Raw genomic sequence first — 13,594 nt, forward strand, 5'->3', positions numbered from 1 at the left:
ATGCAAAACGTAAGGTTTCATCTCTCTCTGAAAAGGCAGTTTGCTGCTCAAGTATGATAGTAATTGAGAACAGCAGATATGGTATCTATTGAAATATATGTATTAGCTTAGATTATGACATCTGTTACAGCCACATGGTGAGGGGTGTTGGTGGTTCTCACTGTTCAACTCCACCTGACTGCAGCAAGTGTTTTTTGTTATTAGGGTTTTAACCCCTTTGTTTTATTTGTCAAATAAACAGACAGTGACAGGTTTTCTTGTAGGTTTAAAACAGAAGATTAATTATTTATTGAGCAAGGCACCTTATCCCAAAATTGTCGCAACTGCATCCACTCACGTATGCACATGCGCACAAGCACACAACAAGAGACAGATGGAGAGGAAAAGGGGTAAATGGTTTTCAAGCGAGGTAGGTAGCACGGTAAACCTGTTGAATTCTCTCAGAAGTCAAGTTCTCATTGGTTGCAGGCCTGCGGTGTCTGTAGATTTCTCTGTTGGCTGAAAGTTTATTTTGAAGACAGAACATCATTTTCAATTCACTGCTGCATAGTTTCGAAATGTAGAATTCACAGCCGGGTGTCTCCCTTCTGGCTTACTGGATTTCTCCCAGCCTCATAGCTGGACAAGCTTTTTGGTGATGCTTCTTTCTGGCTCTCCCTCTCTCTTTGTTCCCCAATGCCCCCCACCCCCAGAGTGCTACCTTAAAAGCTAAAAGTTTCTCATATCTCACTTCCACTGGGAGACAGCGATTTTCTTCCCTGTAGTAACTGACAATGGCCCAGAATGTGGCTACTTCACACCTTTGTTTCAGAAGAACCCATTCAATTCAGGATGGGGGTAATTGACACCCCTCAACCTGGTTAGGCATCCGTTGTTCTAAACAGGCAGTGTGGCAATGTTTGAATATGCATGCAGCCATCTTTTGCAGCATTGTCCATTTAAAAAAAAAAGTAATATCAACTTCAGTTTGAGTTTTTTCATCGTTGCACTTCTCATGAGCATGACACATCAGTTTGCCTTATTTTTAAAATAAAAGGAAATGTCATTGAGTGTAAATTGAAGTTCATGTATTTTATGAAAGTGATTTTTGTTTTTTTAAAAAAAAGTTGTCCAGTCTGTTCAGCGGCTATTAAAATGTTTTAAATATATGTGAAAGTTAAGTATCTGTTCATGTCACTGGTTGTAATCCATCATTCTCAGTTAATAGCATTCCAGGAATTGCAAAGCATTGACCAAACATTTCCAAAATGCAAAATTGTGCTGAAGCAGTTTATACATTTTTCTGTCCTGAATCTAAATCCATCAGATTACTGATAACATTTGTAAATCAGCCTGTAGAGCTTTTATTTTCAATATATTGTGTATACCACAGATCTAAACCAAACCATCAAGCACCAGGGTTATGCAAGGAACCTTTCTTCTTATAGCTAGTCTTTCTGTTTCTTGCTGCTGAAAAAGTTTAGTGGTGGACCTGAGGTTTCACTGATGTCTGTTTATAACTTATGCTGTGTTTGAAATGTCAAAGATTAGTTCATGCCCTTCCAGCAAATGTTTAAAAGCTTTCAAAATGTATGCAATCAAAATGCTGAGATCTTCAAACTATATTTTGACTTGTGCTCCCAGAAACTTAACTAATATTAAGGATGACCTTTTTCATGGCTGCTACACCTATAGTAAAGCCACAGGATTATCCATAGAACTTTTGACTAGATAATTTGTTTCTGTTTTTCCTTTCAAAGTGCTCACCTTCTCTCTTGATAGTAGTGACTCATGAGGATAGGATTCCTTGGGTGCTTTCTAGTTCCTTGTCCATGTGCCATTCCTTCTGTGTGAACCTGGACAGTTCCATCAACCTATTTGACTATCATTGCTGAGCTTGATTTTTGTTTTTAAATGCACTCAGGACAGTAGCCCTAGCTAATTATTTTCTTCCTTTTTTCCACTACCCTTTATAACTCATAACCCAGGGATACCAAGGCCAGTTGAAACATCTTTACTGCTGCACTCTAATAATGAAACGTAATTAAACCGAATAATTGATCCTTGCACATCATTAAATACAGAAGTAGAGGGTGGATCATTTAAAAAAATATCTGTAGACCAATTGATGCCTGGAAATTTCTCTCAAATGTACACCAAACAGACCACTCTGAAACCTGCCTGTCCAGTCCAAGCCCAGCAGGGTAGTATTAACTGAATGTAATACATTCTTTTATTTCACACGGTTCTTGAAAGATAAAGAAAAGATCTTTGCGTTAACAGGAGCACTAATACCTAAATCTCAGACTAAAACTTCAATTTACATAGAAGCAATGCAAACTATCTATGGTTTTCCTTAGCCATTATTGCTCAGATTCCTTGGAATTTGCTAGATCTCAGATATAGATCAATTGGAATGCTAGCCTCATCCCTCCTTTCCTAACTGTAATGCAGCTGCAAACTACAAGAGGTGGAAGTTTAAAGAACATTCCTGTCAGAACTTCCGATGTTTAGAGATTTTAAGTTTCCTTGGAATTCCATATCTTGATAAGAGAATTCATAGAGATCTGGAGAGTGTTTGTTGCTGCCTTTAAGTTTAGTAGCTGACAAGAGTGTCTTTCATTATTAATGCATGAGACTGGAGCACTCCAGTCGTAAATAGTTTTAGCTCGAAAGAGGAACATTATGATAACAGCACAATGGCCCACAATGTTATCTTTGTAAAATGGATGATGTGATTTAAATCTACCTGAAGAAATACTTTTGACTTTTATTTTGGAGTGAAACATCAGAAAATAACAGATGCATGACATTTTGACGAGTGTGAACTATTATAAAGACTTTTTTTGGAGGTGGTTTTTAACATTTGTAAAAGGATAGATGAATTTAAAGCACATGAGATCATTGCAAGGATCGTCCTCCTCCCATTGGCCGAAGAGCTCCTTCCAGAGTCACTGTGGTTTTGCCCAAGAGGCACCACCGACATGATCTTCATTGCACAGCAAATCCGAGAGAAATGCAGGAATGCCAACCGCTGCACACGGCCTTTCTCAACCTCACAAAAGCCTTTGACTCTGTCAATTGTACAGGCTTATAGAACATCCTGCTCAAATTTGGCTGCCCTCAAAAGTTTGTCACCATCAACACAGGTAGACAGGGTGGTGAAGAAGGCGTATGGCATGCTTGCCTTCATTGGCCGAGACACTGAGTACAAGAGTTGGGACGTCATGTTACAGTTGTACATGACGTTGGTTAGGCTGCATTTGGAGTACTGTGTGCAGTTCTGGTCGCTGCGCTACAGGAAAGATGTGATTAAGCTCGAGAGGGTGCAGAAAAGATTCATCAAGGATGTTGCCTGGTTTGGAGGGCTTGAGGTATAAAGAGAGATTAGATAGGCTGGGTCTGTTTTCCCTGGAGCGAAGGAGGCTGAGAGGATACATGATAGAAGTATATAAAATTATGAGAGGCATAGATGGGGTAGATAGCCAGAGTCTGTTTCCCATGGTAGGGGTGACTAAAACTAAAGACCATAGATTTAAGGTGAGAGGGAGGAGGTTTAAAGGGGATCAAAGGGGTAAATTTTTCACACAAAGAATAGTGGGTATCTGGAATGAGCTGCCTGAGGAGGTGGTGGAGGCAGGAACAGTAGCGACATTTAAGAGGCATCTGGACAAGTACTTGAATGAGCAAGGCACAGAGGGATATGGAATTAATGCAGGCAGGTGGGATTAGTATAGATAGGCATTATGGTCGGCATGGACGTGGTGGGCTGAATGGCCTGTCTCTATGCTGTATGACTCTGACATTCTACTTCAGTTTAATTGGGTCTTACAGGTTCTCAGAAGTACACCCTTGTGCTTATATTAACCCACTCCTGATTTAAGTGAGAGTACCTGTTGTTTGTGTCAAAATACTTTATTCAGCTTCAGTGAATTCTTGATCTTGGATATGCTATCCGTAGGAGGTAACAAGCCCAAAGCCAGAAAATTTCCTGGACAGCAATATAATCAGAGGGCAGGTCATCCCAGGGTTCTTTTGTACACTGTGATAGATAGCTAAGGAAAGCACTGGTGGAAGTCAGGACAGTTAATTGGAAATTAAGAGAAAATAAATAAATGGAAAGGGCAAATGGCTGTAAACATTTTATGTAGTAAGTGGAAAGCCTGCCAGTAATCGAGGACAGTTAATAAGTGACCAAAGTATGCTTAAGGGGAGAGTTGGGATTGGGGGTGGGAGGGACCTGGGAGGGTAAACAACATCAGGCACTGGAGTTTAAATCTCATTTAGTAAATACATTGCCATGTGTAGTTCCAGACAAAATTAACTGAGTATAAATGATAATTGATACTTGACTCTAAAATTCTGGCAAACTAAGTAATGATGAGAACTCATCATCTAAAGTTGATAACTTCGTACAATTCCACATATTCCTTTTTCCTTGACCAAATTCTGTCCTCTGAAAAACAGTTAGGGATGGAAAACCTGCTGACTTTTTCATTTTATTTAGTGCCTCCAGGCTAGGAAGAGAGAAGACTGAGGACGGTTGTGCCTGCTCACTGGCCTGGCTTGCAATGGCTAACTCAGCTTAAATGGAGAATTTGTGAGAACTTGGCATCTTTGGTGCACCACATGGGTTATTGAGCCACTGGGAGAATCCTGAACGTGGTTTTCCTATTCTTTCAAAAAGCCAATTGCTTGCTAGTTGTGGTGTAATTTCTCACTTCCACTTTTTGAAACCGAGAAATGTGACACTCCAAGTATGCATATTGCTGTATGCAAATCTTGTGGGTGTCTGAATGTTGCTAATCACAGATGCGTACCAAGCATCATGATTTTCGTAAGTGAGGTATAATATGCAATTTGTTCTCTGTTCCTGCACTCGTGTCAGTATGCTTTGCAGTAGCTATTATGTTGTACTGTAGTCCTCTGGTTTGTAAGCTTTATACTTCAACCAAGCTAATTACAGTGGAATTAGACCTAATAATACTTATAATGAGTCACGTGGCAATGAGTGTCTGAATATTATAATTGCATATTTTATAACAGTAGTAAAATGTGCATAATAGGAAGCCCTTTAGCTGGAAGACGGCCTCAGTTAAATGGATAAATATATATGTATGTATAGGGGTATTAATTAATTTGTCAGCTTGATGATGAATTATGAAATAGAATACAGTTTATTATGCCATTGTCCAGAGGAAGAGGAAGAATTTATGTTGTGATCATTCACGAATTTAAGTAATCCATCCAGCGCACCAATGTAATGTTTCATCAGATGTGTCTTTCCTCCCTTTAAAGCAATAACTCATACCCATGTAGAGTGCCAAAAACCCTTTGATACCTTGTGCAAGTAGTTACATCTTGTGTGAACTCAAATAGTGAGCATCAACAGGCAACTCACAGCGTTCATACTTCTGTGATCAATAGCTTGAAGTCAAGAGTTGGAACCCTGCATGTTTTTGTCTCACTTTTCTCCCCTCAGCCTGGCCCATCCTGACCAGCCAGGTATATCGAGGCTATTTGCTGTGTGCAATTCTCTTGTCTTGCCTGAAGGATTGAACCTTGGATTTGATGGTTTAGTACCATACCATAAGTAAGCCAAACATCAGGTTTTAACCCTCATTCAAAATGATCAAGTATAGAATCATCTACTTATTATGTTCTCCCTTCCTATGAGAAGAGGTTTTCCCTCTTGATATCCTAGCAAATACTGCCTCAGGCTACCCAGAATAAGTAGGTCAGCCTTACAACTGGAAGTTCTCTGATACAATCCCTAATCTATACTGGATTAACCAATTTTAGCCAGCATAATGGTAGGTGTAATCCAGTTAGCCACAGAAACCTGGGATAAATATAAAGTCTTGAATAGCAACACCTAACCAACAGACTTTGGGTGAGAACAGGATCAGGCTTTGCTATGATGATCCCTGATATGATTAGCCTGCCAACATTCACCACTTTTGGGAGGGGGAAATCAACATGGGTAATGAAGCCTATTTTATATGCACTGTACAATAAAATTACTTATATTTGGGAAAGAAACTATAACCTCAATTGCTCAGGTCTCTTCAGGCCGTTGTGCTGGGGTCATGCCTGACGGTGCCCTCCAACATCAACCTTGCCAGAACTTGTAGGATCAGTGAGAGGGTACCTCATGCCTTGGAGCAGGCAAGCATAAACAACACTTTGGGCATATTTCAGACACCTGCTATGCCAACATCAGCCTCGTCCTGCCTGGATTGGGGGTGAGATGAGAGGGCCAATCCATCAGGCCAGTTGTCTAAAATAAAAGCAAAATACTGCGGATGCTGGAAATCTGAAATAAAAACAAGAAATGCTGGAACCACTCAGCAGGTCTGGCAGCATCTGTGAAAAGAGAAGCAGAGTTAACGTTTCGGGTCAGTGACCCTTCTTCGGAACAGCCTGGATCAGACTGCTGGGACCTGCATTCATTGAGGAGACTGGTACGCCCCATCTCACTGTACATATCGGCTGCCACTGCACTGTCAGGCCTCCTTCCAGGTACACGAGCAGGAATTCCCAGCTCAGTGAAGTCCCTATGCAGCCTGTCATTTGACTTGTAATGGTCAGACAGACCTTCTATCCCTCACAAGGTATGAAGGAAATTCTGAAACAGCAGATATCTAGCCTAACTTGGGGTTCTGCCAGTGCCTCAATGGGTGCAGATGGAGACATATGGAACCCTAAGGAGTTTCTGTAAAGGATTCAGTCCTTCAAGTGCAAGAAGATCCAATTTTTGGATTTATTTAAAAATGTAATTGTATCCAAGCTTCACCTTAATTCCATCAAATACATTCCAGCACATCCTGGGATTTTTGCAAAGTACAACCAAGTTATTTATCCTACATTCATTTTGGTGGCTACATACAGGTGAATCTCAGATGTACAGAGAACCTTCGTGCATCCCACTATAACTATACCACATTATTGCCATCTTACAGTTGAAGGTACTGTCACTGGAATCCAGTGCATACAATTCTCTTCTAGAATTGCCACAGAAATAAGAGGGTGAAAACGAGTGTGGGTAATGGTTTGCAGTTATGCTTTTTGGAGAATTGTACTATTGGTCTCTTTGGTATGGGCATTTGAAAACTATTTAAAATAAACTAACTTCATATGGACAGCTGTAATAATGTTATCAAACTTTTTAGTCTTTAACATTTTTGTTTCACATTTCCTCCTCCGTTTCTCCACCACCCCCCTCCCCCCCAACCACCCAACAAAAAAAGTATAGAAAGTGGATCTGTTGTACTCTTCAGGAAAAACACTGCCTTCGATCCAGTACACACACCAAACATGCATAGATTTGCAATCCTGTAAATGGAAAAATTCCCAAGAGGACTATAGTGTTTGGGATTATTTCCCATTGATTATTTCCCAGGGTGTGCCGTGCAGCAAATGAGATTGCTTAATCTGCATGTGGGAAATAAGGCTTTCCTTTGTAACACTGACAAAAATAAAGTGAAAGGCATGATCCCAGTTGTTGACTGAACATTTTCAATGTCTTTCTTCACAGAACCTTAAACAGAAAAACCAGCAGCTGAAGCAAATAATGGATCAACTGCGGAACCTGATTTGGGACATTAATGCAATGCTAGCAATGAGAAACTGAGTCAAAGTATTTAATCTGTTAATATTTTGACTGAATGTATGCACGTTCATGATGATAATCGGAGCCAGCACCTGTTAACCAAGGTTAATGGCTGATGTGCAGTTTTAAATCCGTATGCAAAAAATTGTACCTTGATGTGCACAGAAAAACTCATCCAGAGCTGAAGGTCACTTTGTGATACAGTAAATTAATTTTAGAAACATATTTAATCTACTTGTGTAACAAACATCATGTTATCCATGTTGATACAGTATAGGGTAGAAACACTAATCCCACAGGGAATTGGGTACAATGCTGAAAAAAGGGAATTGTGATTATATGAGGTAGCTCTATCGCTAACCCTTACTCCAATTCTGTGTAGCTGACTGCTGGAGCCACAGGATTAGTGTGTTTACCTTTTCTTAAACAGGTTTGTGTTTGCTTTTCCTTTTGAGAATTCATGTTACATTTGCAGCTGAGCCTTTTGTTTCTTGATGTCCTGATTAGATTTTAAAATCTGCAATGTCCATGGCTGCTGTCTTTGAAACTGGGCTTGCTCTAAAACTTTTCAAACTTAACATGAGTTTAGAGAAACTCATGCCTAATCCAAGAATAGATTTCCAATACATCAATCACTTTAGATGTAGTGTAATCCTGATCTGTAAAACATTGTTGCAACCCATTCCCTTGATGTAGAAGTCCTGATTTATTGAACTACATTGTTCCAGTTCATTCCTTCTGTTGTATAGAAATTCTAATCTTTTGAGAGCTTTTTGGAAAATTATTTGTTTATTTCTGCTGAACTGTAAATCTTTATTTTGATAATTCTATATTTTACACTTGATTTGTTCCAGGGTACTGTAAAAATATTAGATAATTTAAGGTCAGTTTTATAAAGTAATACATAGAGGATATTTGTTTTTGGAAAAGTGTGAGCAACAATGAACAGCTATTCCACACATCCACAGAAAGTAGTTGAATCCTGGGACTAATTGCTATACAGGGTACAAGGCAATAAGTCTAATCAACAGAGTTCAGATGACATAATGAACCACAAGGACAAGCCTCAAGTCGTTTATGATTAGCTGAACCTGCAAATTAAATTTCAGCCTTGAAATCAATTGTATTTTATAATATACAAATAGTTGTAATTTTATCTAGGATCTTAGTTTTTAGAGGAGAAGACATTATTGGCTGCCAATGCCGACAGTCCATGTTGATGCAGGACGATGATCTGCTGAGTGGATTAATGACTGCGATCAGCACCTCATGTTTATTGAGATAAAAGCTGAATTTTATTAATGAAAAATTCAGTGTCCAGTATGTATATTGTCAGATTTTGTTTGTTTTGAACATTAAACCGTTGAGTTCTGAAAGCTTTCTTAAGCTACCACGAGCTCTGCAAAACTTGTTCCCTACACATTCTTATTGACTGCAAAGTTTTTAATTTGCAGATATCTATCTAATCTTATAATTTAGATAATGCAGTGCTGAAAGAATTGTTTTTTTTCTTCTAACACTAAGAGTATCCCTTTTGTTCTAATATCAAAAAGGTGTGCATTGCTGCCTGTCCCTTTTTAAAAGGAAACAAACCGAACATTTAAGAGTCACCTCTTAATTCAATCGGGGCATCAAAATGTTTATCCATGACCCATTTTATTCCTCTGTGCAACCACAGCTCATATGGTATAAAGTGCAAGGAATTGATTGGTGAAATGCACTACAACTTTAAATGCGGATCTCTACTGTATTTCTTGCTGTTTTTGCTTTGGATCACGTGTTAATTCAAATTTGTTTACCTACTTAGAAGTTGCTGATTTCAAATTGGACTAATTTGTATATTAATAGGAATCCTTTTGTTCCCTAGAACAATTAGTAATTTCACAATGCATGTTTGGAACAGAGGTTTAGTCCAAAGGTCATGGTTCTATTCATCAGGTGTCGTGTAAACTAAATTTGGATCAGAAAGGGGAGGTGGAGCGCAGATACTTGCAACTGAGCTGCTTTATAGTGACCTTTTTGCCCTTAGGCCACTTTATATTGCAGCAGTTGGGATGGTAAGGACAAATTTTTGCAGGATTTTATAGTTGTGTTTGTCATTTTAATGTTCTGCATCGTGCTATTGCTGTAATTGATTCACATCTTGCTATGCCACTGCTTTACTGCAAATAATTTAGGAATGGCATCTGCTGTGCCCTGGTGTAGATCTGCTGTTGTGATTTGAAATACATTTTGCAATTAAAAGAGCTATGATCTTACTTAACATTAGGTTAAAGTTGTTGCATAAATGAAACACAACATGAAATATATTGCAAATTCGATTTCTGTTTTTATGAATAATTCCCTAATTTCCATGCATTTGTATTTCATACTTAAATGGTTTATCGCTTTTTTGATTCATTGTCATTCTGGTATCACCTTAGAATATAGAACATAAGAAATGGGAACAGGAGTAGGTCATACAGCCCCTTGAGCCTGTTTTGCCATTTAATAAAATCATGGCTGATACCCACCTCAATTTCACTTTCCCACCTGATCCTGATGTCCCATGATTCCTTTTGAGTCCAAAAATCTATTGATTTCAGCCTTGTAGGGCAGAATCCAGTGTGCTCAGCTCTCTTGATATTACGTGGAGTGAGTTGAATTGGCTGAACACAGGCTTCTGTGATTTATTTTATTTAGAGATACAGCACTGAAACAGACCCTTCGACCAACAACCACCCATTTATACTAATCCTACATTAATCCCATATTCCCTACCACATCCCCACCATTCTCCTACCAGCTACCTACAGTAGGGGCAATTTACAATGGCCAATTTACCTATCAACCTGCAAGTCTTTGGCTGTGGGAGGAAACCGGCGCACCCGGTGGAAACCCACGCGGTCACAGGGAGAACTTGCAAACTCCGCATAGGCAGTACCCAGAACTGAACCCGGGTCGCTGGAGCTGTGAGGCTGCGGTGCTAACCACTGTGCTTCCCTATGGTGAGGATCGCAAGAGGAAGCCGTGATGGATCATCCACTCTGCACTTCTGGCTGAAAGTGGTTGAAAAGTCTTCAGCCTTGTCTTATGTAGTCACGTGTTGGACTCCGCCATCATTGAGAATGGGGATGTTCATGGAGCCTTCTCCTTCTATTAGTTATTTACTGGTTCACCATCACTCACTAGTGCATGTGGCAAAGCATGCAGAGCTTTGATCCATTGTTTGTGAAATCGCTTAACTCTGTTTGTAGCATGCTGCTTTCACTGGTATGCATGTAGTCCTCTGTTGTAGCTTCATCAGATTAGCACCTCATTTTTAGGTATGCTTGGTGCTGCTCCTGACATGCTTTTCTACACTTCTCATTGAACCAGGGTTGGTCCCCTAGATGAATAGTAATGGTAGAGTAAGGGATATGGCAGGCTATTTGGTTAGATAGTGGTGGAATAAAACTTTTCTGCTGCTGAGCCACAACACCTCATGGATGCCCAACTTTGAGCTGCTAGATCTATTCTGAATCTATTTAGCAAGGTGGTAGTGCCACACAACACAATAGAGGGTCCACTCAGTGTGATGAGAGGACAGGTCTCCATAAGGACTGTGCAATGGTCACCACTACCAAGACTGTCATAGACAGATGCGTCTGCGACAGGTAGATTGGTGAGAATGAGGTCGTGGATTTTTCCATTGTGTCAGCTCTCCCGACACCTACCCGCAAACCCAGTCTGGCAGCTATGTCGTTCAGAACTCAGTCAGCTCAGTCAGTACTGGTGCCACTGAGCCACTCTTGGTGCTGAATATTGAAATCCTCACTCAGAGTACATTCTCTGTCCTTGCTATCCTCAGCACTTTTCTAGGCAGTGTTCACCATGGAATACTGATTCATTAGCTGAGGGAGGGTGGTAGGTGATAATCAGCCCATATTTGAGCTGCTGCCATGAGAATTCATGAAGTCTGGTCAATGTTGCGATCTCCCAGGGCCACTCCTAAGTATTTTCCGCAGTACAAGTGGAACAGGGCGTACCTGGGGAAGGTGATGGAGGAGTCTGGGACATGGGCTGAAAGGTCTGATTTTGAGAGTTTGACTAAGTCAGGTTGTCACTCGACTAATCTATGGGATAGCTCTCCCAATTTTTGCACAAGTCCCCTGATGTTAGTACTAGTTAGCTGAAGTGCCCCTGGTTGAATTACTAGTTTGTGCAGAGATGGGTAATCTCAGCCAGGGCAGTGTGCCACAATCTGCCTTAGTACTACTAGATTAAGATAAATCTGGCCAGGACCCCATTCCTAATTTAGCGGGCCCCTGCGTGTGTGTGGGTGAGAGTATGAGTATGGACATCTGGTAATGACAGGTTCAAGATTTGTTTGATTCAGTGGTGCTCTTTTTCTTTGATTTCTTCCTTACCATCACCATCTCACACACTTCACCTACCCAAACTTACTTGAGGTTTATGCTTGCACGAGATTAACTGTGAGGAGTGGAGGCAAAATGTTATTGAAAAATTTACTTGACGTTAACATGCTGTAAATTCCAGCCTTTTAAAGTTCATCATAGCATGTCTTTTAATGAAGCTGTAAGAACTGTTGTTTGTGACTTGCATAACCATTGGATTCATTTCTACTTTTTTGGAGGGGAGGCACTGCACAAAAGCATTTCAAGCTGAAATTTTATAATAGTGGCAGTGAATTTCAAACCCTTAAGTTTAATGAACACAAATGTCATGATAAAATGAATGTGTGCACTACATTTAACACTTGGATCTTTCAAACCATGTAGGTTAAACAGAGCAGGACATTGCTTAAAAAAATAATGAGCAGTTCAAGGAAAGGGTTGCCTTCATTGATCTACAATTTCTTTTAAGAATACTTGATCTTGTTTAAAAATTGGTTATCATTTATTGGATTGGATTTGAGATTCCAGTGGTGAAAGAACAGTGTGATAACCCACCTTGTGGCCCAGTTTGAAGTACTTTACATAATATACATGATTTTCATTGTTCGTCAACATAAAATTTTGTTGATAAAATAACTGCTTTAAGCTCCATATAAATTTCTCAAATTCAGTAGTATGCTTTCTCAATCAGCATTAAAAGACATTGATAAACATTGTTTTTTTTGTAGTTTCATTGCTTTAAAAACACAATTGTGGAGTTGAGTATTGTTACATTGCATTGTTCTTTTGTAAAGTCTGTACTTTTTAATCCTGCTTTTTTATTTTATTCTGTCAAATTGCACCTTGAAATATGTTCTTTGAGCCTCTTGTGTAACTACTGGATAATGCTTTATGTGCTGGATGTATATTTATGTTTTATTTTCTAGTTTAATTGAAATAAATGTTAAAATCTGGAGAGAGAAATTCATCTTGGATCCACAAACATCTAAATTTATATATGTAGCCAGATGACTCTAATGATGGGAAATTTCTGTTGACCTTTTACTCTTGACATTTGGAATGTCAACTGACCAAAAATTTTAAAAACAATAAATGAAATAGCAATTTTCTTTTTGCTTTATTGCAGTCTTTGTTTTAAGAAACTGCACAAAAATGTTTTATTACTTAAAATATACTGGGTGAAATCATCTTTTAAATATCCAAATAAATAAATTTGAACTAAGTTACCCTACATTTAATAATGCAGGATTTGGCGCACACAATTGTGTTTGTATGAGTCTGTTACCCAGCACAATTGGAGCTTCAACATGCTTTACATCAAAGTCTGAAAGAAGGATTTTAAGCTCTTGGGATGTATAAGGGCATAATCCCGACGTGTCAAAGAAGACCAGAAACTGGTCATTTTGTCCAGCTTATGTGGTGGCACTTTTAGCTTGCATTGTAAAAGATTCAAGCCTAGAAATTATTCTATAATTGCATATAATTGCTCCGGTTTCCTCCCACAAGCCAAAAGACTTGCAGGTTGGTAGGTAAATTGGTCATTATAAATTGCCCCTAGTATAGGTAGGTGGCAGGGAAATATGGGGACAGGTGGGGATGTGGTAGGAATATGGGATTAGTGTAGGAT

At 39.3% G+C, this 13,594-nt stretch overlaps 1 protein-coding gene across 5 annotated transcripts in view; it reads left to right on the forward strand.

Moving 5' to 3' along the window:
• The window catches only part of LOC137370078 (mediator of RNA polymerase II transcription subunit 30-like), a 62,212-nt gene extending 49,137 nt beyond the window's left edge, over positions 1-13,075 (forward strand). For all 5 annotated transcript variants that reach the window (XM_068032182.1, XM_068032187.1, XM_068032184.1 and 2 more), the window contains one exon: positions 7,517-13,075. In XM_068032182.1, coding sequence (XP_067888283.1) covers positions 7,517-7,612 — 96 coding nt within the window. In that variant the 3' untranslated portion in view covers positions 7,613-13,075. The remainder of the gene's footprint in view (positions 1-7,516) is intronic.
• The last annotated feature ends 519 nt before the right edge of the window (positions 13,076-13,594 follow it).

Source organism: Heterodontus francisci, chromosome 5 (assembly GCF_036365525.1).
Source record: "Heterodontus francisci isolate sHetFra1 chromosome 5, sHetFra1.hap1, whole genome shotgun sequence".
NCBI classification, from domain to species: Eukaryota; Metazoa; Chordata; class Chondrichthyes; order Heterodontiformes; family Heterodontidae; genus Heterodontus; species Heterodontus francisci.